Source organism: Phalangium opilio, unplaced genomic scaffold (assembly GCF_054372755.1).
Source record: "Phalangium opilio isolate 3A_F unplaced genomic scaffold, DU_Popi_V2 ptg000082l_1, whole genome shotgun sequence".
NCBI lineage: Eukaryota > Metazoa > Arthropoda > Arachnida > Opiliones > Phalangiidae > Phalangium > Phalangium opilio.
In genome coordinates this window covers 2,917,484-2,942,165 of record NW_028324189.1, presented here as the reverse complement: position 1 = coordinate 2,942,165, position 24,682 = coordinate 2,917,484, and the positions used below count along the sequence as shown (strand labels likewise).

Genomic DNA, 24,682 nt, shown 5'->3' with positions numbered 1-24,682 from the left:
CCTTTGACAGTGCGTGGCAATGTGTGATACCTTGGGCAAGGCAAATAGCATGGATGACGTCATTCACACTACAGCTTCTCTGAAATGGCTCTACTCTATTTTGAATAATAAAGAATTTATTCCGAGTAGACAACAGCTAGGGACTTCAGACTTCATTCCCAATTAACAATAAATAAATAAATAAATCTATCAATTAATTAATATCTAAGCAATTTTATTTAAACAAGTTGAAATTATCTTAAACAACTGAGAATTCTCACTGCAAAAGAATGACAAGAGTTCCTTTTACTCCGCACGCAAAAGCTCTGAGATTTATAATAATAATAAAGTTATTTACAATTAACCTAAGAATTGATAAGCTAATTATTATTTTTTTTTTATTAAAACACGAGTTTAACGTAACAATTAAACACTTAAACAAACAAACAAATGCTCATGAAGATGACCTGAATTTCTCATAAGGCACAGCTAGCCATCTATAATAAATATAATTAAAGGGAGGGTGAAGTAGAAAATCAAGTGATTTTTTATCGATTCTTCTACTAATTATAAGACCAGTCTGCATAGTGAAACATTCAGGAAATACCAGCTCCGAATGATTTTAAAATTATTTCAAATTAGGTTCAGATTTTAAGGATAATTTTAAATAAGCCCCTCCGACCAATCGCGTAACGCCCTGCCTTTTTGTTAACAAAATTCTCGTGGCACGCATGCTCCATGTCTCGCGCCACGATTGTCACGTCGCGCGCCTAATTTTATCAAATCTCGTGATAAATTTCATTCAACACGTAACATGCGTGCCACGAGAATTTTGTTAACAAAAAGGCAGGGCGTTACGTGATTGGTCGGAGGGGCTTATTTAAAATTATCCTTAAAATCTGAACCTAATTTGAAATAATTTTAAAATCATTCGAAGCTGGTATTTCCTGAATGTTTCACTATGCAGACTGGTCTTAAAATTAGTAGAAGAATCGATAAAAAAATCAATTGATTTTCTACTTCACCCTCCCTTTAACATTTCATTTAATTTATATTTTAGTTTAAGCCTCTAAGGTGATATTAGTAACTCCGTTAAGAACCATCGTGTTCTCGGATACGAATTTTTTAGGCGTGCTACTATTTACCGGACAATTTTCCTCAATTAGAGATTTCAACGGTGGACTGTTCAGTTTAGGTACAGTAACATTGTCATCGTTATTGTTTTTAGATTCAGTTGATCGCGCCATTTCGATTGGCACGGTTTCGTTTATACCACCAACTGGTGGTAATCTCTCGCTCGAACCCGTGCTACCATCACCGGTTGATCGAGAGATATTTTCCACCATGGTAGCGTGGACGGTAACTGGAATTTTAACAGCGCCAGGTAATGAGGTAGATTCCTCCTGAGTGGCGCTATTTGAGGCATCAACAATCCCCTCAGTCGCGTTGCAACTATAATATTTTATGGAGATTTATTAAATCCGCGATAATAATCGCCGCCCTGTCCGAGTCCGAGTACTGGCGAATCGCCGGCCTGTTCGAGTCCGAGTACTGGCGAATCGCCGGCCTGTTCGAGTCCGAGTACTGGCGAATCGCCGGCCTGTTCGAGTCCGAGTACTGGCGAATCGCCGGCCTGTTCGAGTCCGAGTACTGGCGAATCGCCGGCCTGTTCGAGTCCGAGTACTGGCGAATCGCCGGCCTGTTCGAGTCCGAGTACTGGCGAATCGCCGGCCTGTTCGAGTCCGAGTACTGGCGAATCGCCGGCCTGTTCGAGTCCGAGTACTGGCGAATCGCCGGCCTGTTCGAGTCCGAGTACTGGCGAATCGCCGGCCTGTTCGAGTCCGAGTACTGGCGAATCGCCGGCCTGTTCGAGTCCGAGTACTCGCGAATCGCCGGCGAGTCCGAGTCCGAGTACTCGCGAATCGCCGGCGAGTCCGAGTCCTGGCGAATCGCCGGCGAGTCCGAGTCCTGGCGAATCGCCGGCGAGTCCGAGTCAGAGTCCTGGCGAATCGCCGGCGAGTCCGAGTCCGAGTCCTGGCGAATCGCCGGCGAGTCCGAGTCAGAGTCCTGGCGAATCGCCGGCGAGTCCGAGTCCTCTTGAATCGCCGGCGAGTCCGAGTCCGAGTCCGAGTACTCGTGAATCGCCGGCCTGTTCGAGTCCGAGTACTGGCGAATCGCCGGCCTGTTCGAGTCCGAGTACTGGCGAATCGCCGGCCTGTTCGAGTCCGAGTACTGGCGAATCGCCGGCCTGTTCGAGTCCGAGTACTCGCGAATCGCCGGCGAGTCCGAGTCCGAGTACTCGCGAATCGCCGGCGAGTCCGAGTCCTGGCGAATCGCCGGCGAGTCCGAGTCCTGGCGAATCGCCGGCGAGTCCGAGTCAGAGTCCTGGCGAATCGCCGGCGAGTCCGAGTCCGAGTCCTGGCGAATCGCCGGCGAGTCCGAGTCAGAGTCCTGGCGAATCGCCGGCGAGTCCGAGTCCTCTTGAATCGCCGGCGAGTCCGAGTCCGAGTCCGAGTACTCGCGAATCGCCGGCGAGTCCGAGTCCTGGCGAATCGCCGGCGAGTCCGAGTCCGAGTCCTGGCGAATCGCCGGCGAGTCCGAGTCAGAGTCCTGGCGAATCGCCGGCGAGTCCGAGTCAGAGTCCTGGCGAATCGCCGGCGAGTCCGAGTCCGAGTCCGAGTCCTGGCGAATCGCCGGCGAGTCCGAGTCAGAGTCCTGGCGAATCGCCGGCGAGTCCGAGTACTGGCGAATCGCCGGCCTGTTCGAGTCCGAGTACTCGCGAATCGCCGGCGAGTCCGAGTCCGAGTACTCGCGAATCGCCGGCGAGTCCGAGTCCTGGCGAATCGCCGGCGAGTCCGAGTCCGAGTCCTGGCGAATCGCCGGCGAGTCCGAGTCAGAGTCCTGGCGAATCGCCGGCGAGTCCGAGTCAGAGTCCTGGCGAATCGCCGGCGAGTCCGAGTCCTCTTGAATCGCCGGCGAGTCCGAGTCCGAGTCCGAGTACTCGTGAATCGCCGGCGAGTCCGACTCCGAGTACTCGCGAATCGCCGGCGAGTCCGAGTCCGAGTACTCACGAATCGCCGGCGAGTCCAACTCCGAGTACTGGCGAATCAAAACCTGTTTTTCTAGAAATTTGCTCGCGAATACTGAGAAATTAGACTAGGCGAGTCCAGTTTTTCACTACTCGCACTTGGACTGATCGTAACCTAAAAATTAGGACTCACGCACCTCTAATAACAATAAATTTAAAATATTTTTACCTTTCAATAATTGACCCCAAACTGCTAGCAGAGTTCGATAGACCTAGGGTTCCTAATGATTTTTCCATACTACATAGACATAATAATAAAATAAAATTCTTTAACTATAACCGTGATCTTAATTAAAATTAATTAATATAAAATAATCTTACATATCTACAAAGGTAACGTTGAATGAGTGATCACGAATGATATTATGAAGACTGGAATATTTACACCCTGAAGCTTCGGAGCTGCAAATACTTTCTCTAGAGGCGCTTATATCTTGAGCTTTCTGAAGTCGACTCAAAACGGATGACGTAATTGTACACTCCATTCTATAACATCGGAAGAAAAAAAAAGAATTATAAATATTTCCCAAGTCAAAAACTGAACATTGAACATACGTTACCTAAGTGATTTCACAAGCATTTTCATTTGAGTTTTGAGCATGGAAACTTCTCCTTTAAGAAGTTCCACCTCTTTATCTTTTTCCCTGCGTATACGCTGCATTTCAATAATGGTTTCTTCTAAACTTTCGCATAATGCCTATTAACATAACAGACAGTTTTAATTGTTTAATTAAATATAATTGGTGTAAAAATAATTAGAAATAAGGGTTAATTACCCTGCTTTCTTCAAAACCATCATCAGGACCAGGTGGGTCATCCATACAAAAAAATTCCTTTACAGGATGACTATACGAAACAAATTTAAAATAAAATTAATAACTACATTCTAATAGCTCATAATTAAAATGGCAGAGTACATTTTTTTAATTCTTAACAAGAAGGGATATCTAGTTTACTAGGGAGAAGGTATAAATTCGCCAAATTTCTAGCTTTATCTCCAGTCCAAACGTATAGCCTGTCCGGAGTTAATCCCCGCCGCCTCTAAATTACAACCAGCATCTCATTGGTTCTTGAAAACTCACGTCAGCGCGACGAGAATGACGAAAATTACAGTCATTTTCCGACTGAGGAAAGTGTAGCGAAATAGTCCGGTCTCCTCCTTTTACGTCCCCCCCTTATATTTTGAAAGGGGGACTGGGACTATGGCGCGCGAATACTTAGGCATCTTACACCTTCTCCCTAATAAACTAGATATCGCTTCTTGTTCTTAATATGCAATACCTTTTCATTACTTCTTCATTCATCATTAGACTATTTACAAAAGATTGAAGTCCGTTTACACGATCTTCAAGAAATGCTGTGTCAAAATTATCACCAAACCACCTTTTAGGTGGTATTGTGAATTTTAAATTGGGGAATAAAGTTTTGAGCTACGTTTCAAAAATAAAGCAAATATTTTAATTATTTATAACTTAGAAAGAAATTTAAATATTTATAGATAGTTAATGAAGCCCAAGTACTTTTTTATTAAGTCTTGCAAAATCAGTGTAACGTCTGAAAACAAACCAACGTCTACATGTGGTGGAATGTTCCACTTGAACTTTGTATATCTTTCAAAGAAATAATAAATAAAACAATAATTATCAATTTTAAGATTATTTGAAATATTATTTAATGATTTATTATCTTGGTCTGTTAAATTTTCTGTCTCGGTTTAAAATAAGGGTATTAATAACCGCAATATTGCAATGAAATTAAATTATCTGCCATAATCAATCAATTATTTCAGTTTAATTGAAAATCAGATAGAGTTAAAGATGTCCTTGAAAATTCTAACACCAAGTTCCCCTAATTAGCTTGTAAAACAGCTCAAAGTCAGAAATGATTTTTCATTTCGATACACGTACTTTTTACGGGTGTTTCAGATTAAAATTGAGGGAGCGAAAAGTTTCAAGGTAGGCCTAGAGTCTTAAGACATTCTAAGAAGAATAAATAACATAATTATATTTATTCATAGTAATTCTCTTGATTTTGTTTAAATCCTATTCAATTTTTCTCAAGCATGACGACAATATCAGGGACAATTTTATTGCCTAAAAGAAATTGTTTGGAAGAAGGGAGTTACATACAATAAATGATTAACCCAAAAGGGAGTTCCAAAGTTAAGCAGGATGACTAAAAATATCGTGGGATTCCACACAATTTAAGTGAAAAATGGGGATTGGGGACAAAACGTTATTAGAAAGTAAATAACCACGCAAAAACTTCTGTAGGATGCTAAACATTTTTCACCACGCCAGGGATGTTCTTTTGAGTCTTTATGGCATATGCCAAAGCACACGTTGAAATTAAGTGAAAAACACCTTCAAGGTACCCCACACTTGAAAACAAAAGGGAAATACGCCTAATGCCTTTAAGGGAAAGTGACAAATTTAATTAAATTAAAGGGAGAATGAAGATACGAAATACTTAAATTATTTCTTTTTCCACCGATTGAAATAACATTGGCGTATAACAAATCAAATCTAAATTAATTAATTTCTCAAGAATTAAATATCTAATTGATACATCATTTATACCACCGTTTAGGGCATGATTAGGAGCATATTTCATCCAATTTTCATACCTATAAACCGAGCCATTTTCGAGAAAAGTGACTTTTTGACTTTTATGTACGCCCATAGAAATAACATTGGCGTACAACAAACCTAAAATAATTGATTTCTCACAAACTAAATTTCTGATAGATACGTCATTTACACCACCGTTTAGGACATGATTCAGACAGGGAGCCCAACTGTCCTATAATTCATATATTTTTGAACCAGTCCTATATTATCCTATAATTTCATGAAAGGTCCTATAATATCCTATATTTTTGACTTAGTCGAAGTTTTCGTATAGTTTAGCATCAAATTTATGAAAATTTTGCTTTATTGATTTATTTGGGACAGTTTTCGGGAGAATGCTTTGCAATTAGGGAAAATTCGAGAACACTAGTTTAAAGAGGACATTTTGGTCTATTAAATGAAGCGTGTTGCAAGGAGCCATCTTATTTACAACCGGAGATTTGACAAAAGGAATTTGAAAATTATGGAAATATTCGGTTTTCTGATTGCTTTATTGATTTATCTGGGACAGCTTTTGGGGAGAATGCTTTGCGATTAGGGAAAATTCGAGAACACTAGTTTAAAGAGGACATTTTGGTCTATTAAATGAAGCGTGTTGCAAGGAACCATCTTATTTACAACCGGAGATTTGACTAAAGGAATTTGAAAATTATGGAAATATTCGGTTTTCTGATTGCTTTATTGATTTATTTGGGACAGCTTTTGGGGAGAATGCTTTGCGATTAGGGAAAATTCGAGAACACTAGTTTAAAGAGGACATTTTGGTCTATTAAATGAAGCGTGTTGCAAGGAGCCATCTTATTTACAACCGGAGATTTGACAAAAGGAATTTGAAAATTATGGAAATATTCGGTTTTCTGATTGCTTTATTGATTTATTTGGGACAGCTTTTGGGGAGAATGCTTTGCGATTAGGGAAAATTCGAGAACACTAGTTTAAAGAGGACATTTTGGTCTATTTAATGAAGCATGTTGCAAGGAACCATCTTATTTACAACCGGAGATTTGACAAAAGGAATTTGAAAATTATGGAAATATTCGGTTTTCTGATTGCTTTATCGATTTATTTGGGACAGCTTTTAGGGAGAATGCTTTGCGATTAGGGAAAAATCGAGAACACTAGTTTAAAGAGGACATTTTGGTCTATTTAATGAAGCATGTTGCAAGGAACCATCTTATTTACAACCGGAGATTTGACAAAAGGAATTTGAAAATTATGGAAATATTCGGTTTTCTGATTGCTTTATCGATTTATTTGGGACAGCTTTTAGGGAGAATGCTTTGCGATTAGGGAAAAATCGAGAACACTAGTTTAAAGAGGACATTTTGGTCTATTTAATGAAGCATGTTGCAAGGAACCATCTTATTTACAACCGGAGATTTGACAAAAGGAATTTGAAAATTATGGAAATATTCGGTTTTCTGATTGCTTTATCGATTTATTTGGGACAGCTTTTAGGGAGAATGCTTTGCGATTAGGGAAAAATCGAGAACACTAGTTTAAAGAGGACATTTTGGTCTATTTAATGAAGCATGTTGCAAGGAACCATCTTATTTACAACCGGAGATTTGACAAAAGGAATTTGAAAATTATGGAAATATTCGGTTTTCTGATTGCTTTATCGATTTATTTGGGACAGCTTTTAGGGAGAATGCTTTGCGATTAGGGAAAAATCGAGAACACTAGTTTAAAGAGGACATTTTGGTCTATTTAATGAAGCATGTTGCAAGGAACCATCTTATTTACAACCGGAGATTTGACAAAAGGAATTTGAAAATTATGGAAATATTCGGTTTTCTGATTGCTTTATCGATTTATTTGGGACAGCTTTTAGGGAGAATGCTTTGCGATTAGGGAAAAATCGAGAACACTAGTTTAAAGAGGACATTTTGGTCTATTTAATGAAGCATGTTGCAAGGAACCATCTTATTTACAACCGGAGATTTGACAAAAGGAATTTGAAAATTATGGAAATATTCGGTTTTCTGATTGCTTTATCGATTTATTTGGGACAGCTTTTAGGGAGAATGCTTTGCGATTAGGGAAAAATCGAGAACACTAGTTTAAAGAGGACATTTTGGTCTATTTAATGAAGCATGTTGCAAGGAACCATCTTATTTACAACCGGAGATTTGACAAAAGGAATTTGAAAATTATGGAAATATTCGGTTTTCTGATTGCTTTATCGATTTATTTGGGACAGCTTTTAGGGAGAATGCTTTGCGATTAGGGAAAAATCGAGAACACTAGTTTAAAGAGGACATTTTGGTCTATTTAATGAAGCATGTTGCAAGGAACCATCTTATTTACAACCGGAGATTTGACAAAAGGAATTTGAAAATTATGGAAATATTCGGTTTTCTGATTGCTTTATCGATTTATTTGTTACAGCTTTTAGGGAGAATGCTTTGCGATTAGGGAAAATTCGAGAACACTAGTTTAAAGAGGACATTTTGGTCTATTAAATGAAGCGTGTTGCAAGGAACCATCTTATTTACAACCGGAGATTTGACAAAAGGAATTTGAAAATTATGGAAATATTCGTTTCTCTGATTGCTTTATTGATTTATTTGTTACAGCTTTTAGGGAGAATGCTTTGCGATTAGGGAAAATTCGAGAACACTAGTTTAAAGAGGACATTTTGGTCTATTAAATGAAGCGGGTTGCAAGGAGCCATCTTATTTACAACCGGAGATTTGACAAAAGGAATTTGAAAATTATGGAAATATTCGGTTTTCTGATTGCTTTATTGACTTATTTGGGACAGCTTTTGGGGAGAATGCTTTGCGATTAGGGAAAATTCGAGAACACTAGTTTAAAGAGGACATTTTGGTCTATTAAATGAAGCGTGTTGCAAGGAGCCATCTTATTTACAACCGGAGATTTGACAAAAGGAATTTGAAAATTATGGAAATATTCGGTTTTCTGATTGCTTTATCGATTTATTTGGGACAGCTTTTAGGGAGAATGCTTTGCGATTAGGGAAAATTCGAGAACACTAGTTTAAAGAGGACATTTTGGTCTATTAAATGAAGCGTGTTGCAAGGAGCCATCTTATTTACAACCGGAGATTTGACAAAAGGAATTTGAAAATTATGGAAATATTCGGTTTTCTGATTGCTTTATCGATTTATTTGTTACAGCTTTTAGGGAGAATGCTTTGCGATTAGGGAAAATTCGAGAACACTAGTTTAAAGAGGACATTTTGGTCTATTAAATGAAGCATGTTGCAAGGAACCATCTTATTTACAACCGGAGATTTGACAAAAGGAATTTGAAAATTATGGAAATATTCGGTTTTCTGATTGCTTTATTGACTTATTTGGGACAGCTTTTGGGGAGAATGCTTTGCGATTAGGGAAAATTCGAGAACACTAGTTTAAAGAGGACATTTTGGTCTATTAAATGAAGCGTGTTGCAAGGAGCCATCTTATTTACAACCGGAGATTTGACAAAAGGAATTTGAAAATTATGGAAATATTCGGTTTTCTGATTGCTTTATCGATTTATTTGGGACAGCTTTTAGGGAGAATGCTTTGCGATTAGGGAAAATTCGAGAACACTAGTTTAAAGAGGACATTTTGGTCTATTAAATGAAGCGTGTTGCAAGGAGCCATCTTATTTACAACCGGAGATTTGACAAAAGGAATTTGAAAATTATGGAAATATTCGGTTTTCTGATTGCTTTATCGATTTATTTGTTACAGCTTTTAGGGAGAATGCTTTGCGATTAGGGAAAATTCGAGAACACTAGTTTAAAGAGGACATTTTGGTCTATTAAATGAAGCATGTTGCAAGGAACCATCTTATTTACAACCGGAGATTTGACAAAAGGAATTTGAAAATTATGGAAATATTCGTTTCTCTGATTGCTTTATTGATTTATTTGTTACAGCTTTTAGGGAGAATGCTTTGCGATTAGGGAAAATTCGAGAACACTAGTTTAAAGAGGACATTTTGGTCTATTAAATGAAGCGTGTTGCAAGGAGCCATCTTATTTACAACCGGAGATTTGACAAAAGGAATTTGAAAATTATGGAAATATTCGTTTCTCTGATTGCTTTATTGATTTATTTGTTACAGCTTTTAGGGAGAATGCTTTGCGATTAGGGAAAATCCGAGAACACTAGTTTAAAGAGGACATTTTGGTCTATTAAATGAAGCGTGTTGCAAGGAGCCATCTTATTTACAACCGGAGATTTGACAAAAGGAATTTGAAAATTATGGAAATATTCGTTTCTCTGATTGCTTTATTGATTTATTTGTTACAGCTTTTGGGGAGAATGCTTTGCGATTAGGGAAAATTCGAGAACACTAGTTTAAAGAGGACATTTTGGTCTATTAAATGAAGCCTGTTGCAAGAAACCATCTTATTTACAACCGGAGATTTGACAAAAGGAATTTGAAAATTATGGAAATATTCGGTTTTCTGATTGCTTTATTGACTTATTTGGGACAGCTTTTGGGGAGAATGCTTTGCAATTAGGGAAAATTCGAGAACACTAGTTTAAAGAGGACATTTTGGTCTATTAAATGAAGCGTGTTGCAAGGAGCCATCTTATTTACAACCGGAGATTTGACAAAAGGAATTTGAAAATTATGGAAATATTCGTTTTTCTGATTGCTTTATTGATTTATTTGTTACAGCTTTTGGGGAGAATGCTTTGCGATTAGGGAAAATTCGAGAACACTAGTTTAAAGAGGACATTTTGGTCTATTAAATGAAGCCTGTTGCAAGAAACCATCTTATTTACAACCGGAGATTTGACAAAAGGAATTTGAAAATTATGGAAATATTCGGTTTTCTGATTGCTTTATTGACTTATTTGGGACAGCTTTTGGGGAGAATGCTTTGCAATTAGGGAAAATTCGAGAACACTAGTTTAAAGAGGACATTTTGGTCTATTAAATGAAGCGTGTTGCAAGGAGCCATCTTATTTACAACCGGAGATTTGACAAAAGGAATTTGAAAATTATGGAAATATTCGTTTTTCTGATTGCTTTATTGATTTATTTGTTACAGCTTTTGGGGAGAATGCTTTGCGATTAGGGAAAATTCGAGAACACTAGTTTAAAGAGGACATTTTGGTCTATTAAATGAAGCCTGTTGCAAGAAACCATCTTATTTACAACCGGAGATTTGACAAAATGAATTTGAAAATTATGGAAATATTCGGTTTTCTGATTGCTTTATCGATTTATTTGGGACAGCTTTTGGGGAGAATGCTTTGCGATTAGGGAAAATTCGAGAACACTAGTTTAAAGAGGACATTTTGGTCTATTAAATGAAGCGTGTTGCAAGGAACCATCTTATTTACAACCGGAGATTTGAGTCAGAGCATATTTCAACAAATTTTGATTCAAATAAACCGAGCCATTTTCGAGAAAAAATGACTTTCTGAATTTTATGTACGCCCATAGAAATAACATTAGCGTACAACAAACCAAAATAATTTAATTCCTACTAAACACATTATATCTGAAAGATAAAATTTCCGGACCATCGTTTAGGGCATCACTAATAGCATATTTAACCAAATATTTCAACTTAAAAAATCCAAAAAACCAAGGTAAAAAAATGGTAAACCTAAAATATCCTTGAACGTAGGACTGTACAACAACCGACCGCGTCATTCTCCCCGAGTCCCTCCCTCTAATAAAAACAAAAAGCTGGTGTGAAATCGAAATAAAACACTTTCGCGAATCTAATCTAGCATAGCGTTAAATTGTTTTTAATTAATAGGGAAGTATATTAATAAAAAGCGGTTTCTTTCAATCTCCTTCCTACAATAAAGAATTCATTCGAACAAGGTTTTCTTTAACACTTATTTCTTGACCCACATTACACGAATCGGAACGAAAATGAGGGGGTTATACTCTCTGTTACTTTCAATACAAGGATAATAAAAACAACTGCCAATCTAAAACAACAAAAAAAATGGTCAAGTTTCTATATTTATACATATAAATAACTGTAATATAAAAAATACATATATTTTATAATATTTCTCTACCAAAAAAAAAAAAATATGCGATCTGTTGTTTTAAAAAAAAACTAACTTTTTTTTTAAACTAAATTACCACAGAAATAGCACGGAACTTAAACTATCATATTTAATTTTAAATTTAGTTTTTCAATCTAGGTCCTCGTAATAATGCATAAATATATATAAATTTAATTGAATTTAAGTTAATAATTTAATCTAATTTAAAAACGCTCCCTAGATAATGCCTGATGACGGATTTAATGTGTAAGGATGGTTTTTTTGATTGGATGTAACCTTTTTCGTATTTTAAAATATGACATCATGGATTTAAGGGTTTAAAAAAATAACATAACGCGATGTGATAGGATAGGTTAGCTCATCTATATGTTAAACAAATTTAGCGACAACAGGAAGCTATCTATTTAGAAATAATATAGCGGGCCAATCACCTTTTATTGTAGCGACAGATATTATTGACCCTGTATGCATGCATGTATAGACATATCCGACAACGCAATAATTTGAGTCACATCTCCGTATGACATCCATAAATATTAATACCAACTTAAAGGGAAGTTCAACTACTTATGTTCAGTTAAATCTTTCTACACCAAGAAGCGATATCTAGTTTACTAGGGAGAAGGTATAAGATGCCTAAGTATTCGCGCACCATAGTCCCAGTCCCCCTTTCAAAATACAAGGGGGGGACGTAAAAGGAGGCCGGGCTATTTCGCCTCTCCTCAGTCGAAAAATACAAAGTAATTTTCGTCATTCGCGTCGCCGCGCTGACGTGAGTTTTCAAGAACCAATGAGATGCTGATTGTAATTTAGAGGCGGGGATTAACTCCGGACCTACTATACGTTTGGACTGGAGATAAAGCTGGTATAATTGTGGCGAATTTATACCTTCTCCCTAATAAACTAGATATCACTTCTTAGTTGAATCTTTCCGTATTATAAATATATATGCTAGACTACATGACACCGACGGGTTAGTTTCCCTTTGAAGCTAAACCAAAACCAAATCCGCAATTCAATCTAAAACTTGTTAAAAGCAGCACCTTGCTTAAAACACATGTATAATTAATCAAAATTTATATACATAACAGGTTTTAAAGAAGGAAGGCATCGTAACTTTGAAATATTGTACAAAAACAAATTCCAATCTTCACTAAAATATTTTTTTTTAAAAAAATTAACTAATTTATGATTTGATTAACGACCGATTACTTAAGACTAGCTCTAGACCTTAAAAACGCCTTCGTAATAACACCAGTAAACTCAAATTAATTGTCCAAAACCAGAAAATTTACGAAGAAATTTAGAAATATTTATATTTTTAATTAGGCCTAAAAACTTTACGGTCAAATTTCGCATAACGGTGTCATTTTGAACCTTCAAATTGCCTATACATATATAAAAAAGCTGTTTTACGTCACACCTGCCCTTTAACCTCAAATTTTAAAATATTTCCCAGAGATTTCATAAAATAAAATTAAATAATCGCACCTATATACGTAACGTGACCTACAAATGAAAAACCGCGCGAAAATTCTCATTCAAAACGATAATTAACCATATAGCATAAATACGACAACTTACACGGATCCTGCTGTAGAAGTAAACAGTACAGTTGCATCTCTATAATTGAATATTTCACACTAACTTCCGCGACTTATCTCAAAACACGCAGCAGCAATCTCGAATTACTATTATTGCCAAGTTGAGATAATAAAACATAACATAATATTTTTTTTTAAAAAACCACTACGTCATTAAAACTTACGATAACCTATTTGTTAATATTTTAAACGTTGAAGTAGATTAAAAGGTCGGTGGGGGATAGATTATAGATTTAATTCCTTGATTAAATAATCCAGTTTTATGACTTAATTCGATTTAACTCGCTTAAAGGTGAAGTTAAATAAATAAAATTTGACAGTTGACATGAACACTTTTTGTCTGGTGGCTAAACACTACATTTTAACTGCTGTAGGACCTATTAGATTAATAGAATCTCTTCATAGAAGTTAAATTAACTTATTAACAGCGTAAAACAATTATCTGTTATTAGATTTCAGACGTTTATGCCGTCAAAATTACCATAATTACGCAAGGTTTCAAGCGATAACCCAAAAGGTCATGTATGTTAGAATCAAATCAAGTAAACATGCAGTAATCGAATTTAAAGTAAGAAGGAGAAGAGTTGATTGGTTTAAACTCACCGTGAACCTAGCACGTTCCTCGTTAATTTCGTATCCAACAATTGGTACCCTGTATTCCGGTCCATTTGGTTCCGGGTCAGATGACGCGCCGCCCCCACCACCACCACCACCATCGGGGTCGAAGCAGGACAAGACCAGTCCATCAATACCGACACTGTCCACGCTAGCACTGGATGACACACCATAGATAACGTTACTCGATTGAGACGAGCGAACGCGAGCTCGTCCGGCACGACTGAATAGTTGTCCCATCTCTGGTTGCGACAAGCTGCCTCGTTCTGCTTCTTGCTCGCGCTCGGATAAGGACGAAGAGACTTCGTCGGCTGACTCCGCGGTTTCAGTTTTAATTTCGTCGAAGGACGCGTTGGCGTTCGCGGGATGGTGTTGGTGTTGGTCCCGTTGGTGCTTTTGTCTTGGCGGGGGTGACGGAGTCGAAGCCAATGAATCAGGTGAAGAAGACACCTGCGCGGGAATACTCAACACTGATAACTCCGCTTCGGAGGAATAGTCGTCATAACCCACGGCGGAAACGGATGAACTAACGGATGTTGAGGAATCATCTTTTTCAGTGACCATCACCGTATTGGTACTTTTGGACTTGGTATTCTCCTCTGATTCTGAACTCGCTTGACTTTGAGCCGGTGGCACGGCTCCCCTGGAGTTCTCATTCATTTTTATGGGGGTTTTACAAGTACTTCTAGTTCTAAGTTGTTTTACTTGTAATTTTTTAAAGAACCTTTGTAAAGTTTACTGGTTCTGTAAAATACAAAAGATACACGTACGGGTAAAAAGAAGAATTTTATAATAAAAAAATTTCTTTTTTTTTTTTTTTTAAATTTCCTTGGCCTCAAGCGATACAAGTTTTATTTTAAAGTTAAAGTTTATAACTACTTCGATAGTTCGATTGGAGCTTTAAAAAACCGTGTCTACATCCAGAAACTTATAAAAGTTATTTATTGTAAATTGGGAAAGGAAAAATTTATACTTTCAATGTTTAAGTTCAAAGGTGAAGTTATTGTTGATACGATCTTCTCTGAGAGAGATTTGGAACCGTTTGCATTATGGGAAAATTAGGCCGATACAAACTCCAATGGGAAGGGAAATAGACTACTTGACTTGTGAAATTAACTGTAGTATATTATCATAAGTTTATAAGATATAATCCATAAGTTTGACACTACCTATATACTTCGTAATACTAGAGGCTTACAGCTCGAGATAACTAGTTCAGGAACGACAAGCGAGAATTGAACTCCTACACTCGGTGGTTAATTTTGCATGCAGGACTTCCATCTAGGTACTATTTAGTCTGTACTAAGCCTTAATTTGACAGCGCCTCACCAGGCGTATTCGCTTTACCTCGAATCTATGACCTACCTCATTCACTTCATGAGAAGCTCCAGTTTCTAAGTTACCAGTGACAAACTTATGGAAGGAACATATCTTATAAACTCATGATATCTATACAAACGTTTATATTTGCAGGGACCAAATCTTTACATACTCCTTAAATTAATGCAAATTTTACACTATATGCAAATAATATATGCATATACTATAATATTAAGATATTATTCCCAATGCAAATTAATCAACCAAATCTTACAATAACAAAAAAAATTCCAACTCAAAGCTATATCATTAAAACCATGTGCCACTCACTACTAAGTCGTAACTTAAACTTAACAGCTTTTAAAAACACATTTGTACAAAGTATATCGAAATCTTTAACCGTAACAAACACAGCTAAAAAATACGATACATAGTGTCTAAATCTGTAATAAATCGTTACCCCCCAAAAAAATATAATAAAAATGAAAAATAAATAAATACAATATCGGGGAAAACTAGGCCCCTAGATCGAGAAAACATCACTCACAGAAAAAGTCCAACAAGACTGATTGATCATTTTGCAATCATAGTATTTCATAAGAAAACCGTACGACGATTCTAGAATATACTGACAACCTTCTATTACGTAAAAACAGTTTTAAACTTCTTAAGGGTCCCATGTAAAAGTTCGGATGATGAAAAATACATCCACTACACTCGTGACTCGATCGAGAAATCGAGACGAGTTAGATAGGATCATTCTATAGGCTACCGGAATCTTGGTTTTTGGGTTTAAGATTTTTTTTCTTGAATATAAAACCTGCTATAAATTTTATATAAAAGGAACATGGCGTCACCCGAATTTATTCAATTCATCCAAGAATATTGTAAGGGCCACTAACCAACCACAACAGATTTTGTTTCAATTTAAAATTACCATAAGTTTACAAGATATCTACATGATAAGTATGACACTTAATATACTTCGTAGTGCTACTGAGAGACTTACATCTCGAGATAACTAGTTCACTGCAGGAACGACATAAGCGAGAATTGAAGTCCTACACTCGGTGGTTAATTTTGCATGCAGGGCTTCTGTACTAAGCCTTAATTTGACAGCGCCTCATCAGGCGTATTCGCTTTACCTCGACTCTATGACGTACCTACGTTATCACTTCATAAATTAACAAGCTCCAGTTTGTAACCAGCGACAAACTTATGAAACATATCTTATGAGTTTACGCAATTACCTAACATTTTCATGTTTTCTCTGAAACACGAATAACCTTCAATATTCATGATCAAATTTAACTCTATTATAAAATGTCTAACACCGCTTCAGGGCCAAACAAGCATAATCTAACGAGTCCTAATAATCTTATGGCCGGATTTTTAAATCTCGAAACAACAAAAAAATGAAAGATACAGTACCATGTCAAAACTTTTTTATCCATTTGAGCACACAACACTCGACCCAACGTTTCAAAGTTTTTTGACGAAAAACCTGATGATACCTGATACCACAATCTATGGTATACAACCACCATTACCTCCCCCAAAAAGTTTTCCTATAAAGGTTGATTTCCAAAAGCATAACACCAAAAATTTCAAACTTAAAACGATCTGGCCATAATGTTCCTCACTGGACGCATGGTTGATTTCAAATTGACATAATTAACCGTACAGCATAAGTTTATAAGATATATTCCATAAGTATGACACGTCCTATACTTCGTAATGCTACTGAGAGACTTACAGCTCGAGCTAGTTATAGCTAAACGACAAGCGAGAATTGAAGTACTACACTCGGTGCATGGTTAATTTTGCATGCAGGACTTCGATCTAGGTCCTATTTAGTCTGAACTTACTAAGCCTTAATTTGACAGCGCCTCACCAGGCGTATTCGTTTTACCTAAAATCTATGACCTTGACTACCTCCCTCACTTCATAAATTAATTAACAAGCTCCAGTTTGTAACCAGTGACAAACTTATGGTAGGAATATATCTTATGAACTTATGACAACCGTACCGAAGTTATGGGGTCTATATTACCGCACGTACTTCACGAAACAATAGTTATTGAGTATGTTATTCCATAAAGGAGAGCGTATGAACACGTATACTAAATCTAAAAGACAGCTGGATGAGGAAAATTTTTCTAATCAACTAATTTATCATTTCTTTTGACATTAAATATCAATTTACGCTCAAGATTTTAGATTATACGCTGACTATTAACTGGAAGGGGTTGCTATAAATGAGGCGGAAACTATGTTCCTTATAAAACATCAACCTCCAATTAGGACATAGAATTTAATTGTTTGTTTTTCTACGCAGCTCAATTAAGAGTTAAGTCTACTAATATATACAGGTTTATATGGTTTATAGTATTTGTATAGTGTTACCTAGAAGCGATATCTATAGTTTACTAGGGAGAAGGTATAAACCGTCCAAACGTAGGTCCGGAGTTAATCCCCGCCTCTAAATTACAACCAGCATCTCATTTGTTCTTGAAAACTCACGTCAGCGCGACGAAAATTACGTATTTTCCGACTGAGGAGAGGCGAAATAGCCCGGCCTCCTTTTATTTGAAAGGGGGACTGGGACTATGGCGCGCGATTACTTGGACATCTTATACCTTCTCCCTAATAAACTAGATATCGCTTCTTGGTTTTACTAAATAACAAAATTAAAAATTAAAACCGAGCACTTAATAATAATAAAATAAACTAAAAATACTAAAAAAAACATCCGAAAATAACAAAAATATACTAATTTAAATTAAAATTAAATAAATTCGTTCCACATTCACCCACTATCACTCTTATTTTTAGTTCCAGAAAAATCCCACTCGTCCAGATAATAAAAACACCAAAATTTTTATATTATAAGAAAACACTTACTACTAATCTCAAATCTCGCTTCAATCTAATGTACAGTAAATTAAACTTTTATATCTTTTAGAAACATTTTCGCGACCTGGTTATACTCTAAACCGTCTATACGAATCTGATTTAATCGTAGATTTAACCAAAAAAGGGGCTAAGATTACGTTACAACAGTTAATATCAAAAGGAAACCCGGTTTGTCGGAATTATGTTGTAATATTCCTCCACAATAGGGGATAAAGAGGTGATACGTTTTCGTTGTTTTTTTAAAATTAATCATTGATTATGTAAAAATACCCCGTATCGAATGTAATACTCCTTATCAAATTTGGCCCCGTCAGAAACAGCTAATACAAATGTATACTAGAGAAATAATTCCGGATATTGCAGTTAGAACATCTAAGGAAGGAAGTATGTTCAATCTAGTTTGCACTGCAATTGAAGGTAGGAACCCCCGCTATCTCTAGGTTGTCTGAAGCAGATTAAAGATGAGTTTAGTGTCAATGTTGGTTTAAGTTATAATCAAACAAAGAAGGATCCGATTAATCCCATCAAGACACGAGATAAGAGATCTTTAAAATTCGAACTAGATAATCAAGGTTAAGTTTTTGTTTCTTCCACGTGATATATAGTCACCTGATAAGAAGTAAACATTGCCCTGAAAGTTGACATTTTGTACTTAACAGCTCAGGAGCAACTTGTGAGCCAAAAATATTAACAGACTGCCTTTAACTAAAATTCCTCTCCCTTCTCTAGGCTTAAACTTCAGCGCAGTGTTGTCAGGCCCACTAAGTGAGTCAAGAACAGAGTCAAACTGAACTGCTAGCCTTTCTTTCTGCAAACTCTTGACTAACCAACCGCCTGGCAACATTGGGGAACCGCCATAAAACCCCCTTTAATTTAAACTATTGTACAGGTTCTAGGTTTGGGTTCGATTCAAATAATGCTTTGAATGAATGTGATAAAATTTATTCAACAAACTTCCGACTAAAATAATGTTTAGATGTTATATAACTTTAAAACTTTAAACAAGTCGCGTAAAAGAGGAAATATTATAAAACCAAACAATCTATAGGCCTACAATCACGAGACGCAAGCCCACAAAACCAGTCTGAATCTCTAGACACGTTAGATTTCAAACTAAAATCATCGCTCGCCAAATGATACGCTATTAAAATGCAGCCGGGAAAAAGACCTGGGTGTCCTTCAAAAATTCCTACGCTTAGAAATTAGCGGGAGATATCTAATTTCCTTAACAAATTTAATACCAAAATTATAAGCTAAGTTAAGATGTAAATATAATACGAATAATTAACGTCTAAAGAGTCTCAGCCCTTCTACATCCAAAAAGAAAGAAACACAAAGTAATCAACTTTTGCCAGTGAAATCGTTCTTCATAAGTATAATTATTCAAATTACTTACCATGAATTCAACTGAGCCCAAAAATGGTAAAAATATAATGTACGGACTACAGTCAGTATAACCGAACTTAACTATTTGAATGAACCACGAAAAATAAAGTCACTTCCTAAAAATATACGTTTTCGATCCTATAGGGGGTGGTGAGAAATTACCCAAAATGGACGAGGCCTCAATGGTATGGTTTGGTTTTTGGGTTTGGGTGACCTAGGATCAGTGTAAATCCCTCCTACTCTGCTCCGCGGCTTCCAGAATACAAATATAAATGATCTTTTCATCCTCCCCCAAAAAAACCTCCTAAACGGATCTTGCGTGACCGATGGCACGCTCCTAATACCAACCCTGGAGGAAAGAATAGAGATGGAGTAGTCATGTTTGTGGTCCGTGTGCTGCAATAAGTCTATCAGTCTACAGGGTTCATACAAATTTCAGTGAGATTTCCAGGTTTTTCCTCACATACTTCCCTGAATTTTGCAGAGTTACGAGCCTCCAAAGTTTAGTGTAACGCTACTCCTATGGAGGGTGGTTGTTTGGTTACGTTTTGCTTAATTACTCGGCCCCTGTTTGTCGTAGCCCTAAGTTCTTAGTATTGTTGGATGGGGGACAAATTGGACTATAACATACTCAAACGACATCCCCGTATCTCTAGTAGAACCAGAGTTACGAGCCTCCAAAGTATAGTGTAATGTTAATCCTATGAAGGGTATGTTCACGAACATCTTGCTAAATTAGTCGGCCCCTGTTTGACGCAAATTTCCCTGATTTCCCTGCATTTTACTAAAAATTCGAAATTTCCCTGAATTTTCCATGAGGTTTTTGTCAACTATTTATTTCCCTGATTTTTCCAGGTTTTCCAGGTTTGTATGAACCCTGCCAGAGTACCTTGCGAACGTCCCTACATTTGGTAGGAGATTGTTTTCTCTTTTTAAGACACTATAGAGCTATTTCAGAGGGGGTAATGGCTACGTCACCAATGCTATTTGCCCATAGAGAAACCCTCACAAAATGGCCGCCCTCTACACTCAAAGGCAGGCCCAATTTTCGTAGCAGACGAAATTTTTCCCCCACTGAAATAGCTCTATAGACCTTTTCCAAATGCACGACCCCACCAAAACGCCCAACGCGGATGCTGGGGCCTGGGAGGACTTCGTTGCCGTACAGAGGCTTCCTCATGGGTATAGCAATAACTACTCCATCTCACCTCCCTCCTCTAAGTACCAACCAACCCCAATGGATAGGAGAATAGATCCTGAAGCTCTCAGACGTCCCTCTCTTCTATGTCTATCGGTACCCCCTGCCAGCCTGTACAGGGGGGGCCTTTTGAATTAAAGTCTATACATAAATAAAGCTACCACAGCGCGAAACAACACCAGAAGCCTGAGGGGGTTACTGAAATAAAACTTGTATGGGTCTATTTTAGGTATAAAAGAGTGTCCTTTTCCAAACACGGACATGGGATGTAACCATTTCAATTGTCCCTGTTTAGGCCTAAAATTATGGGACGTAGAAATACTGGTTAAGAATAATACGAGTGTTTGACTTCATTTGGTAGATTTAAGCATGGAGAAACTTAGGATAGGGATTTAAAATCGGCTTTGCTGGAATCCCATATGTTTTTGGGTTAAAAATATCGGTCCATTAGCGTTTTGGGAGGACAGAATTATAGAGGAAATGGCCTAAAATTACCCTGGTAGGGTGTTACTATTGCAAAGCCTAGTTTTCGCTTGGACGAAGAGGTAAGTTTTAAGCTTTTGTTGATGTTTATCCGCTTTGGTCATTTAAATATTCGTCATCCTTAGAAAACAACGCGTTAGTGCGACTACCTCCCCCCCACCCTTCAACCGAAATTTTAAGTTTGACACGCCCTTCCAACAAAAAAAAAAAAAGAAAAAAAAAACCCCACTACATTTGGCAGCATACGAAAAATATTTCTATGTACTAGGCTACAAATTTTGGTATAAGCTGAAAATTTTCAAAAGAGGCCGACACCTTTGACCGCGAAGCGTTTAGCGTGGTTTTACATAAGGGTCCCCCCTCCCCCCTTTTGTAGCGTGCATTAAACCTACATTCGCGTCAGGTGCATCTTTTCTTTAACATATCGTTGTATAATTTGAGGCCTAAGTATTTAGTCAAATGCAAAAACGGTACTGCTGCTGCTGGTCAAAGTCATTATGAGGCCATTATCACGTTTTAAACCGATTACGTTAATTTATTGACTTTTAAATTATGTCAAAACGGGCGATGAATCGAGCTTTAATGGTTTTAAATTATTCAGGAAGCCTATCCATACAATCTTCACGAAAAACTATTTTTTTAACCGTGATAAATTTCATTATATTCTGCTATAATGTATTAGCTAAAAATATCAAATGACTACAGGTACAAGTTTTTGATGTACAGACAGTGGTAGACCTTGAAAATAAAGCTCGCCCGATGTGTTTTATAGTGTTTTTTCTATTATATTACGATACTATAATAAATACAAAACATGCTTTAGCTAATATTTACCCATAAATCCAGGGATGAACCATTAAAATTGATTTTTTCTGCGATATTTACTTTGTTTCTATTGTTCTCCGAAGTTCCGAACTACTTTGCATATTCAACTACTCAGCTTTCGTAATAATTTTGCGCAATTTTTGAAAACCTTGCGGTTATACCCGAGAGATGGCAGCAGCCACAAAATTTTATTTTCAGTTTGAAACACTGCCTCCAACAAAATTTGAACCGAACAGAACTGAGCCAGAGTGGCCCTTTCGCTCGTCTGCTAGCGCGCCCTTTCACAACATGAAACACTGCCTCCAACAAAGTATGAACCGAACAGAACTGAGCCAGAGTGGCCCTTTCGCTCGTCTGCTAGCGCGCCCTTCACGTGTTCTACAACCAAAATTGGCTCACCAAGTCTACGCACTTTATATTTCGGCGCCAAATTTAATCTTAATTAAAGTTAATTAAGACTTTGTTGACAGATAACAGTTTTATATTACCAATTCGGTAAGTTTATCGAAACTTAAGTTATAATTAAGGTCAAAGTATTGGATAGTCGGCTCATTTTAGTTAAGCCTTGGCCTTAAATGTTATTAAAGTTCAAAGTACTGGCAAAATTATTTCGAAATAAATTCCCCAATTATCTAGGCCTAATTAAACCGACAATGGAGGTTGGAAAAATTGTAATTCCCTCAAAAGTTGTACAAAATATGAAAGTTTTGGACAAAAGCGCATTCGATACTAAACTTAGCATACCCTATGTTAAAACTACAACATCTAATATACAAAATGTCACTAAACTATTAAAACCATTTATGTTAAAATTAGAAAAAATTAAACCCGTTCAAAATGAAGAAAATTCCGATCGTAAAATAGTATTATTGAACCCAGAAAAGTCCCTTTCAGTAATGACAAGTGAAGATTGTGAAAATTTAGCTAAGTTAGGAGTGGACATTAACGAACTAAGTCAAAAAGAAATAACAGTGCAATATGAAAACTGGAAAACCGAAGACATTTTACGGGCTATAATACCACCAGATTTGCCTACTGTATCTGGATTTAGCCTAATTGGACACATCTTACATTTAAATTTAAGAAATCACCACGAAGAATATAAAAAAATAATAGCACAAGTTTTATTGGACAAAACTCCGAGAGTTCGTACCATAGTTAACAAAATTAACACAATAGATTCCACTTACCGTAATTTCCAAATGGAGGTACTAGCCGGAGATCCGGAAACGATAGTTAAAGTTAAGGAGAATGGAATCACTTTTGAGTTTGATTTTGCAACTGTGTATTGGAATCCGAGATTATCCACTGAACACTCGCGAATTGTTGCAAAAATAAAAGCTGGTGACATTGTTTTTGACGTTTTTTGCGGAGTTGGTCCATTTGCCATTCCAGCTGCCAAGAAAAATTGCGTAGTTTATGCAAATGATTTAAATCCAGAATCTTACAAATGGTTATGTCATAATGTTAAACTGAACAAAGTTAATATTAAAAACTTTAATTCGTTTAATTTAAATGCGAGTGATTTTATAACATCAATAATTGGGCCCAAATTAAAGGAACTGACTCAAAGTGAATGTAACATACACATAGTTATGAATTTACCCGCTACAGGTGTTGAATTTTTAACTTCATTTAAGGGACTTATTCCTGATTTAAATATAGATAAATTAAATGTACAAATTCATTCCTATTGCTTTATAAAAGATGCTACAAATTTTGGACAAGCCACAAAACTGGTTGAGGATAATTTAGGTTCTAAATTAACTAAAGACGAAGTTTTAGAAATTGTTCATGTCAGAAATGTTGCACCCAATAAAGAAATGATAAGGGTTTCTTTTAATTTGCCAAAACAAGTTTTAATTAATAAAGATTGTTGTAATAATTCTGAACCACCAATAAAAAAGCTTAAAGTTTAACTTCTCAATTAAGTTTAATACATTTTAATTAACATTTCCCCCCCCCCCCCCCCTTCTAGTAACAATATGGGAAAAGTAAAGAATCAAGGAAATTCAAGTTCAACAAAAGGGTCATTAAACAAGAAGAATAAAAAGTCTACGACACCTTCATTTCAAAAGAAGGCCAAGAAAGCCAAGCCAGTTATAACTAATTTAAAAAAGGTAAGTTTAATTTAAAGTGAATTATTTTAATTTAATTTAACTTATCCAAGAAGATAAAATAATTAAAGTTGAGTTTAATTAATTAATTAATTTCAGTTAAATTTAAAAAACAAGGATGTAGTGGAGTCATTAGATAAAGAATTGAAAGATATTAAGAGTACAAGTACTTCACTAGTCAAAGGTACAACAAAGACTTCAAAAGATAAAAAACACCAATTAAATAAACCTGTAGATTTAAATGGCGCTGTCAGTCAAATAAAATCAATGAATTTCTAAACTTCTTATCTTTCTGTTTACAAATTACAATAGACTAATGGCACCCCATGTTATTTGTCCACAGACCTTAAATACAATCAAAGCTGGGAAACTGCCATTACTCTATACCAACAGAAATTAAGCCAAGGCTTAAGCTTACCTTTAGTTTTTACTAAGGTTGTTTCACTGGGAAGTGGACAGTATTACTTTTAACGAGAAACGTGATGTAGATAATTAATAAATGCTATTAATTCCATC

At 36.6% G+C, this 24,682-nt stretch overlaps 2 protein-coding genes across 4 annotated transcripts; one reads left to right on the top strand and one right to left on the bottom strand.

The window, feature by feature from the left end:
* Nucleotides 1–193: 193 nt before the first annotated feature.
* LOC149650922 (uncharacterized) lies at nucleotides 194–23,380 on the bottom strand. 3 transcript variants are annotated; one of them, XM_089847640.1, is made up of 9 exons: nucleotides 23,240–23,380; nucleotides 13,910–14,665; nucleotides 4,588–4,677; nucleotides 4,349–4,497; nucleotides 3,844–3,913; nucleotides 3,628–3,764; nucleotides 3,389–3,553; nucleotides 3,237–3,305; nucleotides 194–1,431 (listed from the first exon to the last, which is right to left on the bottom strand). In XM_089847640.1, exons 2-9 carry the CDS (start codon nucleotides 14,579–14,581, stop codon nucleotides 1,041–1,043), a joined length of 1,743 nt encoding a protein of 580 aa, XP_089703766.1. In that variant the 5' UTR covers nucleotides 14,582–14,665; nucleotides 23,240–23,380; the 3' UTR covers nucleotides 194–1,040. The 3 variants fall into 3 exon arrangements, with proteins under 3 accessions (XP_089703766.1, XP_089703769.1, XP_089703767.1); XM_089847643.1 differs by lacking the exon at nucleotides 23,240–23,380 and adding an exon at nucleotides 22,059–22,193; XM_089847641.1 differs by lacking the exon at nucleotides 23,240–23,380 and adding an exon at nucleotides 19,554–19,822.
* On the top strand, nucleotides 22,300–23,976 carry LOC149650921 (tRNA (guanine(37)-N(1))-methyltransferase-like). Its single transcript, XM_089847644.1, has 2 exons — nucleotides 22,300–22,544; nucleotides 22,686–23,976. Exon 2 carries the CDS (start codon nucleotides 22,703–22,705, stop codon nucleotides 23,966–23,968), a length of 1,266 nt encoding a protein of 421 aa, XP_089703770.1. The 5' UTR covers nucleotides 22,300–22,544; nucleotides 22,686–22,702; the 3' UTR covers nucleotides 23,969–23,976.
* Nucleotides 23,977–24,682: the final 706 nt, after the last annotated feature.

Excerpts from the sequence above, each read along its gene's own strand:
- LOC149650921 (XM_089847644.1), top strand. The coding sequence starts at position 22,703 with ATGGAGGTTGGAAAAATTGTAATTCCCTCAAAAGTTGTACAAAATATG.
- LOC149650922 (XM_089847640.1), bottom strand. The coding sequence starts at position 14,581 with ATGAATGAGAACTCCAGGGGAGCCGTGCCACCGGCTCAAAGTCAAGCG. Across the intron at positions 3,554-3,627 it reads ATGCTTGTGAAATCACTTAG|AATGGAGTGTACAATTACGT; the intron begins GTAACGTATGTT and ends CCGATGTTATAG. Across the intron at positions 3,306-3,388 it reads AACGTTACCTTTGTAGATAT|TATGGAAAAATCATTAGGAA; the intron begins GTAAGATTATTT and ends ATGTCTATGTAG.